The sequence below is a fragment of the Artemia franciscana genome, chromosome 18 (assembly GCF_032884065.1).
Source record: "Artemia franciscana chromosome 18, ASM3288406v1, whole genome shotgun sequence".
Lineage (NCBI taxonomy): Eukaryota > Metazoa > Arthropoda > Branchiopoda > Anostraca > Artemiidae > Artemia > Artemia franciscana.
The window spans coordinates 35,285,177-35,298,492 of record NC_088880.1 but is presented as its reverse complement, the minus strand read 5'-3'; the positions used below and the strand labels follow the sequence as shown (position 1 = coordinate 35,298,492).

At 36.4% G+C, this 13,316-nt stretch overlaps 1 protein-coding gene across 1 annotated transcript; it reads right to left on the bottom strand.

The window, feature by feature from the left end:
* Positions 1-232: 232 nt before the first annotated feature.
* Positions 233-820, bottom strand: LOC136038439 (histone H1-delta-like). The gene has a single exon (XM_065721512.1). The coding sequence runs from the start codon at positions 818-820 to the stop codon at positions 233-235; it is 588 nt and encodes a 195-aa protein (XP_065577584.1).
* Between the last annotated feature and the right edge of the window lie 12,496 nt (positions 821-13,316).

Genomic DNA, 13,316 nt, shown 5'->3' with positions numbered 1-13,316 from the left:
GCTAAAATGCAAAAGAAAATATTATACAACGTATTTTTGGGGGTGAAACAACAGCTAAATTATACTTGAAAGTGAAAAGTAGAGAGTCAAAATTTGAAATTTATAGCATTATAACTTTCTGAACAGAAAGTTTCGAGCATTTGCTTTGGTAGCCCTGAAAATGGCTGTTTGATACTGCAGGATAACTTATTGCACACATTACTTTTTAGCTGGTTTCTTAGCTACTGACTTTTTAGATGCCACTTTCTTGGCGGGAGCTTTCTTGACTGACGGCCTCTTCTTGGGTGTCGATTTCTTTGCTGCTACTGATTTTGGCAACAGTGGGTTTCTTGAAAACCTTTACAGGCTTCTTGCTACCAGCCATTGACTTGGTAGCCTTTTTGGCTGAAGTTGACTTTTTCACTGCAGTAGGTTTGGTTGTTTTCTTGACTGAAGTTTTCTTAGCTTTGGGCTTGGCAGGCTTTATAGCCTTGGAATTTTCGGCCTTGACAGGCTTTGCAAGCTTGAAAGAACCAGTTACGCCAGTACCTTTGGGATTTATAACAATTCCATTTGCAAGGCAACGCTTCAAAGCTTGCTTAAGATGCATATTCACAACTTTGGCATCATTACCAACCTGGAAATTGGCCATTATGTATTTGAGAATGGCCTGACGGCTAGATCTCCCACGCTCTTTCAGGTCAGCAATGGATTTGATAATCATTTCCACGTATTTTGGGTGGTTTGCTGGTGCCTTGACCTTTTTATCCCCTTTAGGTTTTGCAGCCTTAGCTGGTTTTGGAGCCTTTGCTTTCTTTTCCTTCTTGGCTGGTGAAGCCATGCTCTGTGATTCTACAGATGCTGGTGCCACTTCAGCTTCAATTTCTACTTTTCTACTTCTCTACTTTTCTCTGTCACTAGTGAGACTAAATATCGAATACATGCTCATTTTCATGACTCTTACAATTATATTTCGGAAACCGCCGTATCCGGGTTAACATTTGTCTGTGTCTGCGAGCTAAGGAATTTCGGCCGTGCTTATGTTTGTTTGAAATGGCTTTATTCGAATTTTTGACTAGGAGGTAAGCTTTTGAGGAACGAAACCTATACTAAAGGATAGACAGGTCATTTTTTTCATGAAACAACTTGTAAGTTAATTATTTCTTCATGAAACCTCTTGCAAGCTTATTTTTCCTTGTAAAATTTATTGTACTTTTAGTTTTTCTTCGTGAAACTCCTTGTACGTAGATTTTTTTTTCTTTCTTAAAACTTGTTATATCTTGATATTTTTCTTCTTGCAACGTGTTACATTTTGGCTTTTGTTTGTTCGAGATACTTGTTGAATGCTGATTTATTGCTCGTGAAGCATAAAGTATATTGATTTTTTCTTCCTGAAATTTGTTGCATGTTAATTTTTGTCTTAACGAGACTTTTACAATGGTTTTTCTCCTTATGAAACCAGTTTCGTTCATGGAACTGGTTGCTTGCTGGTTTTTCGCTTTTGAAACTCAAATTATCTTGATATTTTATTCCGTGGAACTTATTGAAAAAATGAATATGAAAAAAATCATTATGCAACATGTTTCACGAATAAAAAACCAACAAGAAACAACTTCCATGAAGATAGAATAAAAATATAACAAGTTTCATGAGCAAAAGATTAACATACAACAGATTTTACAAAGAAAAAATCGACATACCTCGGCCTTGTTTGAAATTTCTGAGATATTCAATTGATTAAAAAAAACTATACGAATATTGAGGCTCCTGTTTCAGAGCCAGTAATGTCGCACTATAGCGCATTGGTTTTTAAAGGTGCAGGTAGCCCTACACAATAAAGGTGAACATTTACGTTTAGCTTAGTCAGAAAAAAGACTGCCCCACAGCAAAGCAGTTTTTGCAGCCAATTTGTGGTGTAAAACCAGAATGCTACACAAAAGAAGACCAAAAACGTGTAAATTCCAAATAGTCAATTGTTTTAGAATTATAAAAAAAAAACTATGTTCATCTTCAGCCTCGAAATTCAGAGCTAGTATTGCTGTAAGGTAGTGCATTCGTTTTCTAAGAGTAATTTTATAAGATATAAATATAAAAATAATATATAAAATATTTTATAATGTAATAAGGTAATTTTATAAGATAGTGGTTAACATAAACATTTATTTCAGCCAGAAGGACTGTCACACATCAATGTGGTGTTTTCAGCCATTTTGCGGTGCCAAAGAACAATTCTAGTCATAATAGTCATTAATTGATCCAGAATCATCGAAAATATAGACACATATTGAGCCTCGAATTTCAGAGGCAGCAATGGCGTAAGGTGGCGCATCCATTCCTAAGGCTTCAGGTAGTCCTGCAAAGTAAACAGTTAACATATACATTTATTTTAGCCAAAAAAAATTCCCAAAGCAAAGCGCCATTTTCAGCCATGTTTGTGGGCAAAATAAAATTTCTAGCTAAAAGAAGACTAAAAAACCTGAAAATTGTTAGATAGTTAATTGGTTTAGAATCACCGAAAAACTATACGCACATTGAGCTTCAAGTTTCAGAGATAGTAATGCCGTAAGGTTGCGTATTCATTTTCAAAGTAGCAGATAATCCTAAATAATAAGCAAGTAATGAAGACATTTATTTTAACCAAAAAGACTATCCCAAAGCAAAGTGGTTATGTCGGCGATTTTGTGTTTCAAAACAACAATACTACCCAAAAGAAGCCCAAAATGCTATAGTGCAAAAATTCTGAGATAGTCAATTGAATTAGAATTATCAAATATATACGCATATTGAGCCTCAATTTTTCAGAGGCAACAATGGTGTACGGTAGCGCATTCGTTTTTATGGCACTTGGTATTGGATCGGCAGAATCGCAAATTCTGCCGATCTTTCGGTCTGTCCCGGTTTTGCTACTTTAGGCACTTCCAGGTAAGCTAGGACGATGAAATTTGGCAGGCGTATCAGGGACCGGACCAGATTAAACTAGAAATAGTTTTTTCCCGATTTGACGATTAGGAGGGGGAGTGAGGGGCCGGCTAATTTAGAAAAATATAAAAAATGAAGTATTTTTAACTTACGAACAGGTGATGGGATCTTAATAAAATTTGATATTTGGAAGAATATCATGTCTCAGAGCTCTTACTTTGAATCCCGACCAGATCTGGTGACATTGAGAGGCGTTGGAGGGGGGAACCTAAAATCTTGGAATCCGCTTAGAGTGGAGGGATCGAGATGAAACTTGGTGGAAAAAATAAGCAGAAGTCCTAGATACGTGATTGACATAACCGGAACGATCTTCTCTGTTTAGGGGAGTTGGGGGGAGGGAGGGTTAATTCTAGAAAATTAGAAAAAAATGAGGTATTTTTAACTTACGAAGGAGTGATCAGATTTTTAATGAAATTCGAAGTTTGGAAGAATATCATGTCTCTGAGTTCTTATTTTATATCCTGACTGGATCTGGTGACATTGGGGGGAACTGAGGGGAGAACCTAAAATCTTGAAAAACACTTAGAGTGGAGGGATCGGGATGAAACTTCATGGAAAAATAAGCATAAGTCCTAGATACGTGATTGACATAACTGGGACGGATCCACTCTCTTTGGGGGAGTTGGAGGGGAGAGTTATTTCTGAAACATTAGAAAAAATGAGGTATTTTTAACTTACGAAGGAGTGATCGGATCATAATAAAATTTAAAATTTGGAAGGATATTGTGTTTCAGAGTTCTTGCTTTAAATTCTGACCGGATCTGGTGACATTGGGGGGGGAGTTTGGGGGGGACCTAAAATCTCGGAAAACGCTTAGAGTAGAGGGATCTGGATTAAACTTGATGAGAAAATAATCCTAAGTCCTAGATACGTGATTGACGTAACCGGAACGGATCCGCTCTCTTCGGGGGAGTTTGGGGTGAGTGTTAATGCTGAAAAATTATAAAAATGAGCCATTTTTAACTTACGAAGGAATGATCGGATCTTAATGAAATTTCAGGTTTGGAGGGATATCATGTCTCAGAGCTCTTATTTTAAATCCTGACCGGACCCGGTGAAGGGGAAGTAGGTGGGGGGGGGGGGTGGAACCTAAAATCTTTGAAAACGCTTAGAGTAGAGGGATCAGGATGCAAATTGGTGGGAAAAATAAACACAATTCCTAAAGATGTGATTGACATAACCGGAACAGATCCACTCTCTTTGGGGGAGTTGGAGGGGAGGGTTATTTCAGAAAAATTAGAAAAAATGAGATATTTTTAACTTACGAAGGAGTAATCGGATCTTAATAAAATTTAAAATTTGGAAGAATATCGTGTCTCAGAGCTCTTACTTTAAATTCCAACTGGATCTGGTGACATTGGGGGGAGTTTGGGAGCACCTAAAATCTCGGAAAACGCTTAGAGTAGAGGGATCGGGATGAAACTTGATGGGAAAAATATCATAAGTCCTAGATACGTGATTGACATAGCCAGAAAGGATCCGCTCTATTTGGGGGAGTTAGGGGGAGTGTTAATCAGTGTTAATTAGTTTGGGGGGAGGGTTAATGCTGAAAAAATAGAAAAATGAGCCATTTTTAACTTACGAAGGAATGACCGGATCTTAATGAAATTTGAGGTTTGGAAGGATATCATGTCTCAGAGCTCGTATTTTAAATCCTGCTGGATCCGGTGAAGAGGACGCTGGGGGGGGGGGGGTGGAACCAAAAATCTTTGAAAACGCTTAGAGTGGAGGGATCAGGATGATACTAGGTGGGAAAAATAAATACAAGTCCTTAATACGATATTGAAATAACTGGAATGGATCAGCTCTCTTTGGGGGAGTTGGGGGGGGGAGGGTTAATTAGAAAAATTAGAAAAAAATGAGGTATTTTTAACTTACGAAAGAATGATCGTGTCTTAATGAAATTTCATATTTAGAAGGACCTCATAGCTCAGATCTCTTATTTGAAATCCCGACCGGATCCAGTGTCACTAGGGGGGGGGGACCTGAAATCTTGAAAAACGCTTAAAGCGGAGATCAAGATGAAACTTGATGAAACAAATAAACACAAGTCCAACATAGGTGACTGACATAACCGGACCGGATCCACTCTCTTTGGTGGAGTTGGGGGGGGGGAGCAATGCGGAATAATTAGAAAAAATGAGGTATTTGTAACCTACGAACGGGTAATCGAATCTTAATGAAATCTGATATCTAGAAGGATCTTGTGCTTTAAAACTCCCTTTTTAAATCCCGACTGGATCTGGTGACATTAAAGCGAGTTGGGAGGGGAAACCAGAATTCTTGGAAAACGTGAAAATGGAGGTATCTTACGAATGGTTGATCGGATGTTAGTGAAACTTGATATATAGAAGAATCTTATGTCTAAGATGCTCCATTTTCAATTCGAATCGGGTCCGGGGACATAGAGGGTTGGAGGGGAGAAACAGAAATCTTGGAAATTGGAAATCTTGAATCGGAAATCGGAATCTTAGATTGGAGAGATCGGGATGAAACTTGATGAATAGAATAAGCACAAGTTTTAGATACGAGATTGACATAATTGGTACGGAGTCGTTCTCTTTGGGGGAGCTTGGGGTTGTTAATTTGGAAAAATTAGAAAAATTGAGGTATTTTTAACTTAAGAACGGTTGACCGGATCTTAATGAGACTTGATATTTAAAAGGAACTCATGTCTCAGAATTCTTATTTAGAATTAAAGTCAAATATGTTGGCATTGGGGGAGTTGGACGGGGGAATCGAAAATCTTGGAAAACGTTTATAAAAGCCGTAGATACGTGATTGACGTATCCGGACCAGATCCTCTCACTTTGGGGGAGTTAGGTGGTGGAGTTCTGTGCTTTGGCGAGTTTGTGCTTCTTGATGTGCTAGGACGATGAAAATTGCTAGGTGTTTCAGGGAGCTGAACAAATTGATTTGTTAAAGCCGTTTTCCCTGATTCGACCATCTGGGGGGCTGAAGGGAGAGGGAATATTAGAAAAATTGAGGTATTTTTAACTTAGACTGGGTATTCGGATCTTAATGAATTTTCATATTTAGAAGGACCTTGTGACTCAGAGCTCTTATTTTAAATCCCGACCGGCATTAAGCCTCTGAATTTCCTTTTAAAACAGTCAATTGATTCTTAGAATTTTGCTAGAGCTCATACCATATGAGCTCTTGGCTCTTCCTATCTCGTCACAAGTGCCATATGAGCTCTTAGTTCTGTATGGGTAGTCCTAGAAAATAACGATTAATATATACATTCATTTTATCCAAAAAGACTATCCGACAGAAATATGGCATTTTCAACCATTTTGTGGTGCAAAACAGCAATTTAAATTCAAAAAATGCTAAGAAGCTATTGCATGAAAATTATGAAAACCTACAGAATATTGTTCGTCAAGTTTCAGAGGCAGCAATGCCGTACGATGATATATTCGTTTTTAAAAGGTGCAGGTAGTCCTAAAAAATAAATGCCTGACATAGACATTAATTTTAGTCATAAAGATTGTCCCAAAGTACAGTGCTGTTTTCAGCCATTTTCTTGTGCTAAACAACCATTCTAGTCAAAAGAAGGCTAAAATGCTATTTTGTTAAAATTCTGAGATAGTTGAATGATTTCGAATCCTCGAAAATTTATACGAATATTAATCCTCGAGTTTCCGAGGCAGTAATGATGTATTTTAAGTGCATTTGTTTTTAAATAGTGCAGGTAGTCCTACAGAATAAACGGCTAGCATATACATTTATTTTAGCCAAAAGGAATGTCCCACAGCAAAGTGGTGTTTTCAGCCATTTTGTGGCGCAAATCAACAGTTTCAGCCAGAAGAAGACCAAAATGCTATTGTTTGAAAATTCTTAGAAAGTCAATTGATTTAGAGTCGTCCAAATACACATACACACACTTGGTCTGTAATACGCAAGCACACACGCAATTAGAGGAGCAGCGACAGCGCGTCAAAAGTAAATATGAAGAGCAAACACAGACGCGGTTGTATGATATGTGACACCGAGTATGTGAGCGAGTCAATAATCAACCTAGACAGTGAGAATCAGACCCTGTCGAAACTTGCAATTTTTAGTAATCAATTTTCCACCCAGCATGTCAGTTATCACAGCGATATGGGAACACGCAGTTCATCTAATCATTCTGGTATGCGGGGAGGGGGATTCTCCTTAGGCGAAATAGGTTATTACATAGAAAATATTTACTGAATCAAAATAATATGAATATTTCCATGGTCCCAATGGTCAAGGCTCCATTCCAATGAGGGGAAATCCTTTTTGAATTCTCATGCGGACAGAAATTAACTTTACATTAGAGAGGTTCCTTTGGAAAAAAACGTCTTGAAAGAAAATGAAATCTCTTAAAGTATCATGTAACAACTCACATATGGACTTTCGTTACGCAAGATACCAAGTGTGTGTTCTCCTCAGCAACAAGCGGGGATTCCTCACGGGCGCTGAAGATACAAGTAACGTGTGAATGCGTCATTCTTAGCATAAGTAAACATTCCCTATTACATAAGAACAAAAAGAAATTACGAAACATCGTGAAAAACGTCTTGAAATGTCTTTAAACGTCTTGAAGAAAGACTCTTAAAAATGTCTTGAAATGTCTTGAAACGTCTTGAAAAACTTCTTGAAAAACATGTCTTGAAATTTTTTGAAGAAAAATCTCTTGAAAAATATCTTGAAATACCTTGTCACATCCTGAAAAACAACTTAAAGAAAAAAAAATTCTTAATAAAACTCTCCCGCTTGACTAGTGGACTCTAGCACGTCCTAATACACAAAAATCAAAAGAAACTATGATGTAAGAACCAAAACATGGTACATAACATCCATAAGTAAACATCCCCTATTACGTAACATACACCTGCGTCTTGAAGAAAATATTCCCTATGACATAGAATGCACCTATGTATCGCCCTTAACCTTCTTCGTCGTCATAAGTCATTAAAGGAAGAAAAAAGTAGTTGATATGGATGTTGTTAAAGTGCCTATGGAGATACTACTCACAAGTTGGAGCACAAGCACAATTATCTTAGAGCAGAGGGACTATTCTTTATAAGGGGTCAGAAACTATTTTTTTGGGACTAAACCATATCTTCTTGACTATTAGCTCATTTGAATGCCCTTTTCTTTCTCTGATTCAGAATATGAATTCATTTTAGTTCTCAAATAAAGTTTTTTTCTGACAAATTCAAAATTCTTATATTAGAAAAAGGGGACGATGACGTTACTCTGGTTTATTATACCCTCTAGCCTACAGCATTCTTATTAAGTGAAAAACAATAGCCATTAGATATATCATAAAATTCAATATGTTCTCTATTGTTAAAATTCATTGTGACTTTCGTATTTAACAAAACGTTTTTTACATCAAAACCATTATACATACTATTCTGTATATAAAGGGGGGCTGCTCCTTTCCCATGGACGCCTTGGGGGTGGGGGAGCTTGGACCCCCGGTAATTGGGGACTATAAGGTATTAATTAGGAAACAAAAAGAAAGAAATTACAGAGGGGAAATATATGGAAAATTGCGTGTTGGACCATGGTTTTCTGCTAGTCAATTAGTTTTGGCTCTTAAAAAGGGCAAAATGGGTTCTAATTTGTAATGAAATGTCCTTTCTCCAGTTTTGCAAAAGCGTTATTTTTTTCTATTTGCCTTTGTTTGAGAATTAATATTGGATTTTTCGTAGTAATGAATGGTGAGTTAATAGTGATCCATATCAATGACGAAATCATAAGAACCTAAGTATTGATAACATTAAATCAAAGGATCAGCGTCTTGTTCCAAATGTGTATTTGTTTTGAGCTTGCAGTAAATGCTCAAAGTGCAAGAAAATGTTCACATAATTATGAAAAAAGAACTTTTTAAAAATGTGGCAATCTCGATAAAATATGGCATGAATTAAGCAGGGCTGAGAACCATTGATCCAATACCTCAAGCCACTACAATAATATATGTTTAATATTATATTTGCCTTCTGAACGAATGCATGTTTTTTAGTGTTTTCTGCTATTATTATTTGTTACACGATGTGACCTAGTTGTCCTAGTGACCTAGTGTCCTAGTGTCCTAGTGACCTAGTGTCGACCTAGTTATTTACTTTGAAAAAGCTTTAGTTTTCTTATAATTAGGAAGTATAAAGCCGTCAAATATATTTGTTTTGGTAAACAGAATTGAATTAGATTTTCAACATTACTCAGTGATGTTCAACAGCCTTTCTCAGTGACGCCTAGCACTAGAAACTCTTATTTGATTTCCTTAATGTTAGTAATGCTACAATCCTTTATTATGAACCACTACTTTGGAAATGGAAAATACTTCCCTCCTTCCCATAGAGAATATTCTTGAATCATTTTTTTTATATCTTTCAACAAAAATATATTCTATTATATGTGAGCAATATGGGACAGTTGCTCAATTTACAGCCCTTTCCCAGGGGCTTTGGACCGCCATGTCATAACCAAAAGCATGATTATTGGACTTCTCAACAATGCTCAATTAAATGGCAGTCAAACTATGGCCTTCACGCCTTATTATGATTGATTAGAAAAGTCTTAAATAGAAATATTTTTTGAACTGAAATTTGGGGGTGGGGCTGGGTTCTACCGCCTCCCCTTTTCTCGCTCTTTACGCTAAAGTCTTCAAGATTTATAAAATTGCTTCTCGTTCAAAATCAAAGATCTGACTCCAGGTTGAAATAACCATCTTTTTTCGAGGAGTCAAATTCCTAATTTGTTTTTGGTGACGAAATAACACTGATTAAGGCATAAAAGTAAAAGATTATGCAATATCCTACGACTGGGAGAGACTAGATATTGCAACAGAATGTTATCCCTTCATGAATTTCCTTTCCAAAAGCTACATATTTATTTATTCTTTGTTTTTTAGAGTGGGAGGAGCTTGAAGTTATACCCAGCAAAGAAAAACGACAACTAAAATAAATAATTGACCATTAGATTTATCATATAATTCAATTTGTTCTCCATTGATAAAGGTCTTCATGATTGTCTTATTTAACGAACCATTTTTCCTTATACTCCCCAGTTCATTGTGGACCAAATACAATTTGTTCTTAAAAGAATCCGTTATTACAAAAAAAGCTAGTCAAATGAAAAGAATACTTCATCATGATTTATTCACAAATCCTAAATAGTTTAGACTCTAATAGGAGCCTTCACGAAGCTTCAATGATAACAAAGATGGCGTTTTCATTTGTTTCATCAACTTTGGCTTTGAATATGTTGGGCTTAGATGAATTTTCTTTGCTCCTTATTATTTTCTTGTTTCAGTGGATAATAATGAATCCCTTCATAAAGGATTTTCAATAGCCTTGTGCAGCAAAACATGCCTGAAACCAGGAAAATAAAGAAAAGTAAAAAAAAAAATTCGTTGAGAAAAAAAGATTTGTTGGCATGAAAGTCAGGAAAATGATTATGCATAAAATAAATCAAATTAGCCTTAAATACGATTACTGTCATCCTTTCACCGGAATGCTAGGCTTTTGCATATACCTGTGCTTCACCCGACAAACTGTATTGAAAATTAACATGTTTTAGTGCTTTGTACATTTTTTAACATATAATTTTGAAAGTCTGATTATGAAAAACTGTGATTCTATGGAAATATTGGAATAATTTCTGGAGAAGTCTATAAGCCTTCCACGTTGTTTCAACTAGAATCATTTATAAGACAGGTAGTAACCAGGGAAACATAATTTCAGTGTCCCCATCCCACCTCAATTATAATAAAAACAAATGGTAGTACTATTGTCATTTTGGTCAATCAGTTTTCTCACGTTGTATTTTTTTTATATATACTATTTTATATATTATATAATATTTATTTTATATACTATTTTATATACACTTACAGAATTAACTCCAAAGAGTGGCTACGGCCCCTCCTCCACTCAACGACGTTACAATTTAGAAATTTATGTGTTCATCATTTACTTTCGGTTGCCATTGACAAAAATCTTTCTGAATGTCCTAAACAAAGCAAATAAACTTAAATAAACAGAAACAGAGCACATTATTAAACAGAATTGTCGATTGAGTTTTCTTCACGACTAATTTCTCGATACATGATGTTGAAGGAATTTTCTACAAGTTTGATGCTTTTGCTGGATTTTTTCTGCTAAACTAAGATAGAAGTCAAATAAAAAATTACATTAATAAAGAGAAGACAAATAAGGAAAATTGGAGCAACTCTAGACCATATAACAGACAATGAATGTTCTTTTGTTTCCATATTTTTTCATGTTCTTCAGCTATGCAATAGCTTAGTAATTTCATTTTCTTTCAGGATGATAAAATCAGCCAATAATTACCAAGTTAATCAACTTGTTTGGACGAGTCTATATATATATATATATATATATATATATATATATATATATATATATATATATATATATATATATATATATATATATATATATATATATATATATATATATATATATATATATATATATATATATATATATATATATATATATATATATATATATATATACTAGCTGTTGGGGTGGGGCTTCGCACCACCCCAACACCTAGTTGGTGGGGGTGCTTCGCGCCCCCCAAGCCCCCCCGCGCGCGTAAGTCGTTACGCACCATATTAGTTACACCCTAACTAATAAGTGTCCCTGTTGTGTCCCTGTCTCCCACCTGTGAATATAGATATATATATATATATATATATATATATATATATATATATATATATATATATATATATATATATATATATATATATATATTTAACTACGTAAAACTTGAGAATATACATCATTCTTGGCTGTCCCATTGTCTGTACATATAAATAGATTGTCAGGCTTACCGACTCTTGAACATGCAACATATAATTGTCCATGGGAAAAACAATCTGTATTCAGATCTATACCTCATTATTCTAATGATTGCCCTTGAGCTTTGTTGATGGTGATTGCTAATCGAACATTCCCTGTGTCCCCGTCGTCATTTATATATCCCCCTATGCCCCCCGGCGTCCTCGTTGTAGTTGTTTACCTGTGTCCCGGTCGTCATTTGTGTCCCGGTGTCCCAATTTGTAATTTCTCTTTGAGTGTCACGGTCGTCATTTATAATCCCTGTGTCCCGGTGTCCCGGTCGTCATTTTGTCCCGGTCGTCATTTGTTTTCCGGTGTCCCGGTCTGTAATTTCTCTTTGAGTGTCCTGGTCGTCATTTATATTCTCTGTGTCCCGGTCGTCATTTTTGTCCCGGTGCTTTGTTGATGGTGATTGCTAATCGAACATTCCTTGTGTCCCGGTCGCTTTCTCTTTGAGTGTCCCGGTCGTCATTTATATTCCCTATGTCCCGGTGTCCTGGTCGTCATTTGTGTCCCGGTCCGTAATTTCGTCAGTCGACAAACATGACGTCACTCGACACACAGACACACAGACAACTTATTTTTATATATATAGATATACATATATATACATATATATATATATGATTTAAGTGGAACAACGATTCCCTCAGGGCAAAAAGTAGGTGTCTGTTACGTCATAGGGAATGTTTACTTTTGCATGTTATGCATGCCAGTTACCTAATAGTTTATAAAACTCCAGACCCTAGTGAGGGATTGCAGCAGGCCCCCTAGCATTCGATTCAAATGGGGACCTCTAAGCAAGCAACTCCAATGGGGCTTTAAAACCAATTCCATTGGGGACCCTAGCATCTAATCCTAACGGGCCCCCAAACATTTCCAACACGACCCTAGTAACCTTTTCCATGGAACACCCATAACTTAACCGAATCACCAGGGGTACCGGGCATCCATTTTCACTGAAGACCCTAGCATCCAATTTCACTGGGACCTTAGCAACAAAACCTACCGAGACCCTAGCATTCAATTCCACGGAGGGGACTTAGCAGGAAATCCAACCCATCAGGCACTTGTTACATAATTAGTTTTGTCTACTCTTGGCTGTTACGTAATGGGACTTGTTAGAGTCCGCTAGTCAAGAACAGAATACCCGGTCGTAACTGAGGGGGGGGGCCTCACGTGGGTGTTACGTAATAACCATGTACACGTGGAATGTTACATTATACTTTCATCGATTACGTTTTCCTTTATTTATGCGTTTATTTTTCTTCTTGAAATTTCATTTTCTTTCGAGACGTTTTTTTCAGAGAACCTCTATATTCCAAAGATGTTTTGCCCACATTAGAATTCAAAAGGGATTCTCTCTCAATGGAATGGACCGCTAACCAGTTGGACTACGAAAGTCTTTCTGACATTTTGATTTGGAGAATAGTTTATACATGATAACCTATTGCAAGAAAGTAGAATCCCTTGTTCGTGCATACTGGAATAATTATATGAATGGCATGT

Excerpts from the sequence above, each read along its gene's own strand:
- LOC136038439 (XM_065721512.1), bottom strand. The coding sequence starts at position 820 with ATGGCTTCACCAGCCAAGAAGGAAAAGAAAGCAAAGGCTCCAAAACCA.